At 46.1% G+C, this 12,500-nt stretch overlaps 1 protein-coding gene across 1 annotated transcript in view; it reads left to right on the forward strand.

Moving 5' to 3' along the window:
• Positions 1–12,500, forward strand: part of frem1b (Fras1 related extracellular matrix 1b) — a 39,493-nt gene that overhangs the window by 3,462 nt on the left and 23,531 nt on the right. The window contains 13 exon segments of the mRNA XM_061078064.1: positions 10–28; positions 72–214; positions 323–519; positions 587–677; positions 1,237–1,404; positions 1,485–1,693; positions 5,981–6,074; positions 6,291–6,543; positions 6,664–6,858; positions 10,149–10,337; positions 10,480–10,676; positions 10,782–11,007; positions 11,693–11,837. Coding sequence (XP_060934047.1) covers positions 10–28; positions 72–214; positions 323–519; positions 587–677; positions 1,237–1,404; positions 1,485–1,693; positions 5,981–6,074; positions 6,291–6,543; positions 6,664–6,858; positions 10,149–10,337; positions 10,480–10,676; positions 10,782–11,007; positions 11,693–11,837 — 2,126 coding nt within the window.

Consider the following 12,500-nt stretch of genomic DNA (forward strand, 5'->3'; position numbering starts at 1 on the left):
GCTCTGGAGTGTGATGCTGCACACGAGGGTGAGTGTTGGCGCTCGTCATCGTGATGTCACTTCCTGTGCAGGACTTCCTGTGGACAGCTTCCTGCAGAGAGACGTGCTGCAGGGTCACGTGTTCTACCGGCACTCGGGGGAGGAGCTGTTCGAGGACGCCTTCGACCTCACGCTGTCCGACAGCCACACGCCGCCCAACCTGTCGCAGACATACGTGAGTCACACACACCAGACACACACACACAGACACACACAGACAGACACACACAGACAGACACACACAGACACATACACGCTGTCTCACCTCCTGTCCCTGTCCCAGACCGTGGTCGTCCACGTGTTCCCGGTGAAGGACCAGCTCCCGGTGGAGGCGCCCGGCGCCGTGCGCTCTCTGACGGTGAAGGAGACGGAGGTGGTGCACGTCACGCAGGCGCAGCTTCACTTCACCGACCGAGAGCATCCGACCTCCGACCTGAGCTACAGCGTCACGCAGCCCTGCTTCAGCCCAATGCATCCTGGGTAATCACAGGACCAACACGGGACCAACATGGAGACCGACAGCGTCTCACTGTCCTCTGTGTTTCAGGCTGATGGACGCAGGACGTCTGTTCCACACGGACACCGCCAACGCCATGAGGAGGGACCACATGGTGCCCGTGTTGAAGTCCTTCACACAGGTCACTGAAACACACACACACACACACACACACACACACACACACACACACACACACACACACACACACACACACACACACACACACACACACACACACACAGTCACACTCACACACTAACACACTAACACACACACACAGTCACACACACACACACACACACACACACACAGTCACACACACACAGACACACACACACACACACGTCCTGAAACACACACACACACAGTCACACTCAGACACACACACACACACACAAGCCCTGAAACACACACACACACATACACACACACACACACACACACACACACTCACACACACGCACACTCTCACACTCACACACACACAGACACACACTCACACACAGTCATACACACACACACAGTCACACACACTCACACACACACAGTCACACACACACGTCCTGAAACACACACACACACACACAGTCATACACACACACACACACACACACACACACAAACACACACACACACACACACAGACACACACACACACACACACACACATCTTACTGTCCCCCCCCCTGTTCTCCCAGCATGCAGTGAACCACATGAAAGTGGCCTTCATGCCCCCGGTGGAGGACATCGGCCCGGCGCCGCTCTTCGTCCAGTTCGTCTTCTCCGTCAGCGACCACCAGGGCGGCAGCGTGTCCGGCGTCCTCTTCAACATCACCGTGACCCCCGTGGACGACCAGGCCCCAGAGGTCAGAGGTCACACTGCACCACACAGGATAGAGTTAGACCAGGTTCAGATCCAGGTTCTGACCCTGCTGTGGATCTGCAGGCCTTCACCAACCTGCTGCGGGTGGAGGAGGGCGGAGAGGCCTTCCTGACGGAGGAGCACCTCCTGGTCCGGGACCGGGACAGCAGCGAGGACGCGCTGAGGGCGGAGCTCCAGAGGCCGGCTCGCCACGGCCGCCTGGAGCTGCAGGGCCGGACGCTGCTGCCGGGAGACCAGTTCACTCTGCAGGACCTGAGAGGACTGAGACTCAGGTCAGACCCTGGGTGTCCCCCTGTCCTCCTGAGGACCTGCTGGGGACACATCTTTATCTACACATCTGTGTCTACACATCTGTGTCTACACATCTGCATCTACACATCTGCATCTACACATCTGCATCTACACATCTGCATCTACACATCTGCATCTACACATCTGCATCTATACATCTGCATCTACACGTCTGTAACTACAAATCGGCATCTACACATCTGTATCTACACATCTGTATCTACACATCTGTATCTACACATCTGTGTCTACACATCTGTATCTACACATCTGTGTCTACACATCTGTGTCTACACATCTGCATCTACACATCTGTATCTACACATCTGTGTCTACACATCTGCATCTACACATCTGTGTCTACACATCTGTATCTACACATCTGTATCTACACATCTGTGTCTACACATCTGCATCTACACATCTGCATCTACACATCTGTGTCTACACATCTGTATCTACACATCTGTATCTACACATCTGCATCTACACATCTGTATCTACACATCTGTGTCTACACATCTGTGTCTACACATCTGTGTCTACACATCTGTGTCTACACATCTGTATCTACACATCTGTGTCTACACATCTGTATCTACACATCTGTATCTACACATCTGTGTCTACACATCTGTATCTACACATCTGTGTCTACACATCTGCATCTACACATCTGTGTCTACACATCTGATCCATCCGCCCGTGCGTCAGTAGTTTGTTTCAATGAGGAGAGACTTGGTTTCCAATTCACAATATTTATTTTGCAAACACACAAGAATATGAATGTTTACAGTCTGTGGCATTTCGACGCCTGTGAGATGTCATCAGGATTAGAAGGGGGCGGAGCAGAGCCTCGAACAGGAACACCCCCAAAAGAATAAGACGAAGAAGGTAGATCAGGGGAAGTGAGATAATGATGAGTCTTACCTCGTGTTGTAGTATTCTGGGGAAGTAATACATGCTTTGGTAAACGACAATCGTTATAAAATGTATCTAATAGAAATATAGAGATGACTCGTTAGAGTGCACCTGCAACCCGAGTGATAATTATATGAGACGAAGGTCTGGAGACCAACGTAAAAGATCATATGTGCAAATATTATTATGTGATCTAAAATGTAGAACATAACTAAAGGTTATCAGACATAAGTAAGTTAGGTCCAAGGCTAGATTATAAAATGCTAACAGAAATACATCTCAGTTAAGTAACTGAAACCAGAATTTAGGTTGTTTGATACAAAAAGAAAGGTCCGCTTGACCGGAAGTGAATGTCAGGGTCTAAATGTGGAACTTAATAAACGGTCAGCAAGGACCAAACTTAAATAAAAGGTCGTTTGACCAAAATGAAATTAAGGTCCAAGACCAACTGAAATAAAATATCAACAGAAATGCAAATCGGTACGACCACCGTAACAGAAATGAAGTGGCATGGCAAACTTAAATGAAGGTCCACTGACCGAGTCAAGCCATGGTGAGTGCAAGATGTAAACTTAAAAAACGATCACGAGGACCAAACATAAATAAAAAGGTCATTTGACCAACGAAAATAAGGTCCAAGACCAACTGAAATTAAATGTCAACAGAAATTTAAATCGGCACGACCACCGTAACAGAAATTAAGTCATAAGACAAACTGAAAATAACGTCCGCTGGACCGAAAGTAAAATACAGGGAGCACATACGCTGCTCGCACGTATGGGCTCCTTCCGACCAGATGTAGTGCAGAGACCGTGTATGTGAAGAGCAAGTGCCCAGGTGTGTGTTTAATGACAACTTAACTGTATAGCTAGCATGACTCAAAAGAGTGAGCAGATAATACGGAACCACCACCAGTTATATGCACAGTCACACTCTGAGATCCTCTGGCACTCTGAGATCCTCGGATGAAGAGTGCCTTACAAATAAAATGAATTATTATTATTATTATTATATGCAGGATTTACTGACATCAGGTTTTGCAAACTTTGATTCAAAAAGGAGTGTGTTTATGCGAGGATAGATATAGGAAATGAAGGCAGAAGATAATCTTCCCAATTGTTGTAGTGAACCAAGGGAAATACCTTGGTAGGCTGAAGAAGTAGCAGTTCCTATCATGAATGCATGCGCTGAATACATTTGTGAATAACTGCATATAATCAGAGGAATGCACTGCTATAAATATTTATTTTATTTTTTTATTTTATTTTTTTTATATTTTTATTTTATAAATTATTATTATTTATTTATTTATTTATTTTTTTTAATTAAATTTTTTTTAATATTAATTTAATATTAATTTAATTATTTATATATTTATTTATTTATTTATTTATTTATTTATTTATTTATTTATTTATTTATTTATTTATTTATTTATTTATTTATTTATTTATTTATTTATTTATTTATTTATTTATTTATTTATTTATTTATTTATTTATTTATTTATTTATTTATTTATTTATTTATTTATTTATTTATTTATTTATTTATTTATTTATTTATTTATTTATTTATTTATTTATTTATTTATTTATTTATTTATTTATTTATTTAAAGAAGTGACCTCGCTAGTGATCGTGAAAATGGGGCCAGACGCAGGTTGGATCGGCAACTTTGCGTGAGATTCCGAGTCCCATAGATGGAGTTTTTAAATGGCTTCATTAGGGATGATGTGCATCGCGAAGTGCTGAGGAAGCAGCTGCTGCTTTGTGACGTATTAGCTGCAAGGGAGGATTTTGTGATATCACAAATATGCTGTACGATTTTTACATTTTTTAAATTTAAAAAAAAAAAAAATCGGGGGGATCATCCACGGATGAAACCGCAGGACCTCTCAGGAACACGCGTCTGACAGTTTAAATGAAGTCACCTGTTGCACCTTGGTCAGATCACGACGTGCCTATTATCTCGCCACTGAAGATAGTTTGTATATTAATGCGTACGTGAACGCGTTCATATATTATTATTTTTTGTGAATGATGAGTTGAACGATTTACATAGGAAGAATGTGATTTTATTTATTTGTTAATAACATCAGGTGCACACGCACTCGTACTCAACTAGAGGAGATGCGATTCGGCCGGTTCAGGTGTGCTTTGCATGCTTAACACGGCGCGGTTTTATGATTCTGAAAAATACATAACTCCGTGTCTCAGATTAGATCGCTGAATACGATGATGCGTCGGGTTGTTGACTCTCCGGATGAAGCAGATTGTGTTGTGGTTTAAAATGCTGAAGCACGAGGGACAGCTGATCTACGTCTCTGTTTGGACGCGGGACGCACTCGCTGAGCGTGCGAGGGTTTTAAACGAGTGTTAATGTTCTGCGCGGTGAGGACCGGGGACTGCAGAGTGGTCCGCAGAATATTATCTAGAGCTAAAGTGGTTGCAGAGTGTTTAAAAAGGACGATGTATTACTTATCTTCGGGAGGGGCTTTAGAAGAGGTCGCTTGTTGAAACCTTTGCGACCGCGAACAGGTGCGGCGGGGGACCCGCTGAGGGACCCGCTGGATCGTGCTCCCAGCTGCGATCCGGCTGAATCTATGGACGTTTTTACTTGAACCGCTGGGTCACGGAGCCGAGCAGGAGGCCGGCCTGAAGCCGCATGATGCCACGATGTTGAAGCTGAGCGATGAGGAAGTCGGCCTCCCTGTGGGAGACTCGTCAGGTTCGCTCGGCGGAAGCTCCTGCACCGACGATCCGTAGATTTGAACGAATCTTTGAATGCTGGGTCCGAACCTCTTGGGAAATAATCATTGTCGGGATCCGACGTTGAGATGAACTCGATGAGCAACAGCTTGCGTTATGCGCGTCGCTGACGGACGCCTGACTGCGGAAGAGAAGAGAAGAGAAGAGAAGAGAAGAGAAGAGAAGAGAAGAGAAGAGAAGAGAAGAGAAGAGAAGAGAAGAGAAGAGAAGAGAAGAGAAGAGAAGAGAAGAGAAGAGAAGAGAAGAGAAGAGAAGAGAAGGGATTTTTAAAGTTTGACAGGTGCTGAATGATTGGCTGAAGAGCCCGAACCTGATTGGACGTTTAGAAACACCCACAATCAGCTGATCACTTTGCAGGTTAAGTCTTCCTCACTGAACTTGCGCTAGTTTGTTGGTCAGTAGTTTGTTGGTCAGTAGTTTGTTGGTCAGTAGTTTGTTGGTCAGTAGTTTGTTGGTCAGTAGTTTGTGTGTCAGTAGTTTGTGTAGTTAGTTTGTGTGTCAGTAGTTTGTGTGTCAGTAGTTTGTGTGTCAGTAGTTTGTGTGTCTGTAGCTTCCTAACGAGGCTCGATGCTGCAGGTTCGTCCACGACGACTCGGAGACCACGCAGGACGAGCTGAGTCTGAAGGTCACGGACGGGCTGAACTGGGCTGAGCTGGTTCTACCGATACAGGTGAGTCCACCAGGAACACACCATGTGACCACAGTGACCATGTGACCATGTGACCATGTGACCACAGTGACCATGTGACCACAGTGACCATGTGACCATGTGACCACAGTGACCATGTGACCACAGTGACCATGTGACCACAGTGACCATGTGACCACAGTGACCATGTGACCACAGTGACCATGTGACCACAGTGACCATGTGACCCGCCCTCAGGTCCTGCCGATGAACGACGAGCCCCCCCAGCTGGGAGGAGGTCTGCGGGGGGAGCTGCGCTGTGAGGAGGGGGGGCGGGTCCAGGTGACGCTGGACTTCCTGTCGGCGACGGACCGGGACAGCGAGGACGCCCGGCTGACCTACATGCTGGCCCGCACGCCGCGGCGAGGCGAGCTGCAGAGAGCCGGGCAGACGGTGGACAGGTTCTCCCAGACGGACGTGCTGCAGGGACACGTGTACTACGTCCACACAGGTGAGCCCGGGTCACGTGACCACGTGACCACGCCTCCTCTTGTCTTTGCTGTGTCACATGTTTTGTCTCCTACGTGATTTCGTACGGTCTAAAGCTCTGGCTCCGCCTCTCTGTGTCCAGGCGGAGAAGTCGGACCCGAGCGCGTGTTGGACACCGTCACGCTCATCATCTCCGACGGCGAGGCCGGAGGGACAGACGGCTGTTGCCATGGGGACGCCCCGCCCCCACCTGTCCCCCTCCACGGCACGCTTCCCGTGTACGACCTCAACATCACCGTCCTGCCCGTCAACAACCAGGTCCCCGCCATCACGCTGGGTGAGACCGCCCTCTCTCTCTCTGTGACCTCCTGACCTTTCAGTGGACGATCAAACACACGTTTCATCCAGATTCTGTTATTGATTCTCTCTTAAGAAATATCACTTGTAAACTTCTGTAAAGAGAAGAACTCAGTCCTCTGTGTCCCAGTTCAGTGTGTGTGTGTGTGTGTGTGTGTGTGTGTGTGTGTGTGTGTGTGTGTGTGTGTGTGTGTGTGTGTGTGTGTGTGTGTGTGTGTGTGTGTGTGTGTGTGTGTGTGTGTGTGTGTGTGTGTGTGTGTGTGTGTGTGTGTGTGTGTGTGTGTGTGTGTGTGTGTGTGTGTGTGTGTGTGTGTGTGTGTGTGTGTGTGTGTGTGTGTGTGTGTGTGTGTGTGTGTGTGTTGATGCCAGCACCTCCTGGTCTTCACAGCTGACAATCCTCTTAATGCAGCAGAGCAGCTCTGACCCGACAACACGCCGTCACCTATCAGTCCAACACACACTGCAGGGGGGGGGGGACGCACACACAGTCACACACACACACACACACACACACACACACACACACACACACACACACACACACGCACACACACTCTCTCTCTCTCCTGGGGAGGGAGATAGTTCTCAATGGAGTCGGAGCCAAGAAGAGGGATGAAGGAGCTCTGTGGTTATCAATGGAGACCAGTGACCACTGGGACCCACTGTGTGTGTGTGTGTGTGTGTGTGTGTGTGTGTGTGTGTGTGTGTGTGTGTGTGTGTGTGTGTGTGTGTGTGTGTGTGTGTGTGTGTGTGTGTGTCTCTCGATTATGAGATCCAGATTTACAAAACAAAGACTAAACCATTGGGCCGACATCATCCAGATGAACACGTTATGTTAAATATAATATATCATATTTTTAAACATAATCCTCATCAACACAAGAGGAAACATGTAAATCCTGTTGTTTTTCTGTGCAGCTGAAACATTCGTTTTCATTTCTTGAGATTTTCAGTAGTTATTGAGAACAGTGAAATATTCTCTTTGTAGCGTTTGTGTCATCAGATGAAATAAGTTAGTTTTGATTATTTCCTGTTCTTCATATTGTTTTTTAAGTTTCATACAACAAAATAATAACCCGACATATAAATAAATTATGATACTTCTTGATTTTAGGACAGAGAGCCTAAGAATAGAAATGGTTTCCTGCTAATGTACCTGCAGTCACACATGTTTTTATGTGTAAAAATACAAAAGTATTTAGGATCAAAGTTACATAAGTACTCAAAGTTTAACTAGTGATTCTGCAAAATGGCTTTATACATTTAATTATAATAATTGTTCCATGAATTCATTTAATTCTGCAGCTGATTTTATAAAAACAGAATCTATTAAATAAGTATAATTTTATTATTTCAGGGAAATTAGGTAAAATAAAGTTTGTATAACACAGTGAACCAAAGATATATTATCTGAAAGAGTGTCTTGTGTGTGTGTGTGTGTGTGTGTGTGTGTGTGTGTGTGTGTGTGTGTGTGTGTGTGTGTGTGTGTGTATGTGTGGGTGTTAGTGTGTGTGTGTGTGTGTGTGTGTGTTGGCACTGATGTGTTTAAGTTAAATCTGGGTATTGTTTGCTGGCAGCCTATTGGGTGAGATAATCATGTCCCCATGTGTGTGAGTGTGTGTGTGTGTGTGTGTGTGTGTGTGTGTGTGTGTGTGTGTGTGTGTGTGTGTGTGTGTGTGTGGGTGTGGGTGGGGGGGGGGGCAGTGGACAATGAATGTCTTTAGAAAGTAAAAGAGAAAAGAAGCGACGTGTTCTCGCCGCCTCGCTCGCCGGATTACTGCGACCAGGAGAACTCTCTAATCCGGCGAGCACACCTCGCCATTCATTCAACGCCGGCTCCGCCAAACAGAGCCGGGTGTGGTGGTTTGTGTTAGGGTGTGTGTGTGTGTGTGTGTGTGTGTGTGTGTGGGGGGGGTTCTTGGTGTAATTAATTAGCAGTGAATAAAGACGCAGAGTAAGAGCATTAACGCAGAGAAACGAGGAATCCTGCTTCTTGTCTCCTATCGACGCTGGAGCTGGTTTATCAGACAGATCCAGAACCGTCTGTCATTAATAACAACACAATGTATATATATATATATATGCACATTTCTATACATTGACACTGAGCACATGTTGTGAGGTTCCGACGTGTTTACTAATTAACAAGATGGTGCCTATTCATTATCAGCTGAGAGAGACGGAGGGACGGATGAACGGATGAAGAGAAAGTAGAAAACATTCAGTTTGAAAAGTCACAGACTGTTTGACTCGTGATATTGAAAGAATCATTTCCAAAGTTTAATTTACTCGTTAAAAAAACATTGAATTTAAGTTTTCTCTTTTAAAACGATGATAATATTAAACACGAGGTCTAGTGGACGAAGGACCAGGATCAGATCAGCTGACCTGAAGTTCTGGATCCCGAGCTCCTTCAGGGCGACTCCTCAGGTTCTCTGCTTCCTCGTTCATTCTCCACCAGCTCTGAGAGCAAACATTTAAAAGAAGAAACTCATTTCTCTGACCCAGTTGATCCTGAACAGCTCAAACCATGTAGAAGTCCACGTGTAGACGGGATTGAATCCAGGGACAAGTCGTCCTGAGAAGGATCCGCCTATCGGACCGAACCTGGAACATGTGAAGGACAGTTATGACTGTGTATATGTTTATAGAAACCCACCAGACCAGACAGATTATAACAAAAAGCGGCAACACACTTATAGCCGTTGACGACTCAAAAGGTTTCAATGAATGGAGAAATGTTAAATTACTTAACGAAATAGAGACGCACACAACTGCCTCCAAGTAACTGAAGTGACTAGAAACGGTAGATAACAGCTAATAGTTATTTATATCAAATCCTTCTTATTTCGTAAACTTTTAAGCAGTTTTACTCAGGTTTTCCTCTACTCCTCTCTCTCTGCATCAGGGTAGCCATCTTGTATGTTTCGAAAACCGAGCCTGAACTACGTGACGTCATGACGTCACACGCTACGTTCCTCCGTTTACTCGTATATTTTAATTTATATCTGGATGTTCACTCAGAAAATTTGATCCATTGGAAATTAAAACAGCATGAATAGGTAACAGAGCTCAGAAGTTTATTGTTGGGTTTACTCGATAGTTGTTTTTGAGTGCTCTAACATTAATACTTATGAGTTCGTAGTACTGTTCGGGTTTACAGTTAGAAACAGACTGGATCCTTCAAACTGAGACTCAACACGTTTTTCTCTTCAGGAGAAACAAAGTTCAGGAAGCTGCCGTGAACTGTCCTCTTGTGTCTTGTCCCAGGTGAGTCCCTGCTGGTCGTGGACGAGGGCTCCTCAGCGTGTCTGTGTGGGGGGGTCCTGGGGGCCTCGGACCCCGACAGCCCCGGGGACCAGCTGACCTTTCACCTGGAGACCCCCCCGCTGCACGGCTTCCTGGAGAACACGCTGCCGACGGCGGGATCGGAGAAGAGCAACGCAGGCGTGCGAGTGGGTCAGTGTTGTCTCTGTGTGTGAGGTCATGGTTCACCGGGCGTCTGAAGGTTAATCATCAAACATCTGAAGCTGTGACCATGATCATGTGACCTCACTAGAAGAGAAACGTGTGTCTGACTCTGGAGGTTGTCTTTTCCCAGAATCCTTCAGTCTCGTCCATCTGACCTCTGGTTTCATCAACTACGTCCAATCTGAACACAAAGGGGCGGAGCCAACAGTTGACCAGCTGTCCATTAGTGTGAGTGATGGCTTGCATCGCTCCGCCCACGTCCCCTTCTACATCATCATCAATCCAACCAATGATGAGACGCCTGCTCTGCTGCTCGCCAACTTCACCGTACGTCCACTGCAGATTCATCAGGGTTTTCTGGTGTGTAATACTCATTACGCCCTCCTGGGGGCACCACACAGTTGTACGGTTCTTGTTGTTGTCCTCCTGCAGGTGACGGAGGGGGGGATCAGGGAGCTGACTCCGTCCATACTGAACGGTTTGGACCTGGACGCCCCTCTGGACCTCCTCAGCTTCACCGTGGTGCAGCCGCCGGTTCACGGGCGCCTGATCAACGGCATCTACGGCGCCGAGCTGAGCCGCTACAAGGAGATGGGAGGCGACCTCCTGCAGAGGAGCCTCCCCGTCACCTCCTTCACCCTGCAGGAGCTGCGACAGGGTGAGGAGCCGACAGCCTTGAGTCCGGAGAGTGTGGGACCAGAGATGAACGTAGACGATGCAGAAGAGCCTGAAACCTGTTGTCTGTGAACTGACCAGCAGGGGGCGACTCCTCTGGTAGTTTCTATAGAAAGTGACTCGACTTCTCACTTTATCACATCAGGAAACATTCAGGAGTTTCTGTCTCAGTCTCTAGTTTCAAGTCTTCTTCAAACAGCTGATGTTCATTTAGTGAATTATGATCATTAGAGTCAAACAGATCATAAAGTTCGTTCATTTATTGTCCGGTTTCCACAAAGATAAAGTGTAAATATATATATATATATATATATATATATATATATATATATATATATATATATATATATATATATATATATATATATATATAGATAATAAACCAGAACATCACTCTCACCTCCAACAACAACTACACTCATTTCCTGTTCAGGCAGGAAGCACCTGGTTTATAACTCATATATTATTTATCTCTCTCCTCCTTTTCCCTTCTCCTCTTCTACTCAATGCCAAATATCTTTGCCCTCACTTTCACCTGCCTCTTCCTCCTCCTCACCCTCCTCCTCCTCTTCCTCTTCCTCCTCCTCTTCCTCTTCCTCCTCCTCCTCCTCCTCCTCCTCTTCCTCCTCCTCCTCCTCTTCCTCCTCACCCTCCTCCTCCCTCCACAGGCATGAAGATCATGTACATGCACGATGACACAGAAACCCTGGAGGACGCCGTGGCTCTGCAGCTGACAGATGGCGTCCACACAGTCCGGGGGACGGCTCAGGTCACCGTGCTGCCGCTCAACGACGAGAAACCACGACTGCTCAAGTACACACACACGCACACACAGGCAGACACACACACGCACACACAGGCAGACACACACAGATTTGTGAGAGATGATATGAGGATTTATTGTTAAATAGTCTGTTAATGTGACGTTTTAGTAAACGTGTGTGTGAGTATTTCTTATATTTATAATATAAGTGACTGTTAACAATAATAAACAAGGAGGTTTTATTTCTGGTCCAGATTTCACCAGACTAATAATTCACACTTTCACATTAAACCTGATGAGCGTCTGTTCCTCATCTCGTTCTGGTCACAGACTGACGATGACCACACGTCTCCACTTCCTGCTGTTGCACAGAGATGAAGCCAAAATGTCTCCGATGCAAGTGCTGCCATCTTGTGGTGATGACGTCATTCGCAGTCAGTCTGTGCAGCAGGGATGGCGGCGTGGAGGCGTGGTCTCGAGGAGCGACCACAAGTCAGTGTCAGCTGTCAATCATCACGTCTCAGTCTGATTGATCTCATCAGAGAACTGATGGAAACCAAACTGATCAGAAACTTGAACAAACATCAGAGAGAAGAACTGAAACGACAGAAACATCTTTGACTTTCTGGTGTTGATCTCCATCATAACAACAACGTTAATAATCAATCAATCAATCAATCAAGTTTTATTTGTATAGCCCACATTCACAAATA

Source organism: Limanda limanda, chromosome 9 (genome assembly GCF_963576545.1).
Source record: "Limanda limanda chromosome 9, fLimLim1.1, whole genome shotgun sequence".
In the NCBI taxonomy this organism is placed as follows: Eukaryota; Metazoa; Chordata; class Actinopteri; order Pleuronectiformes; family Pleuronectidae; genus Limanda; species Limanda limanda.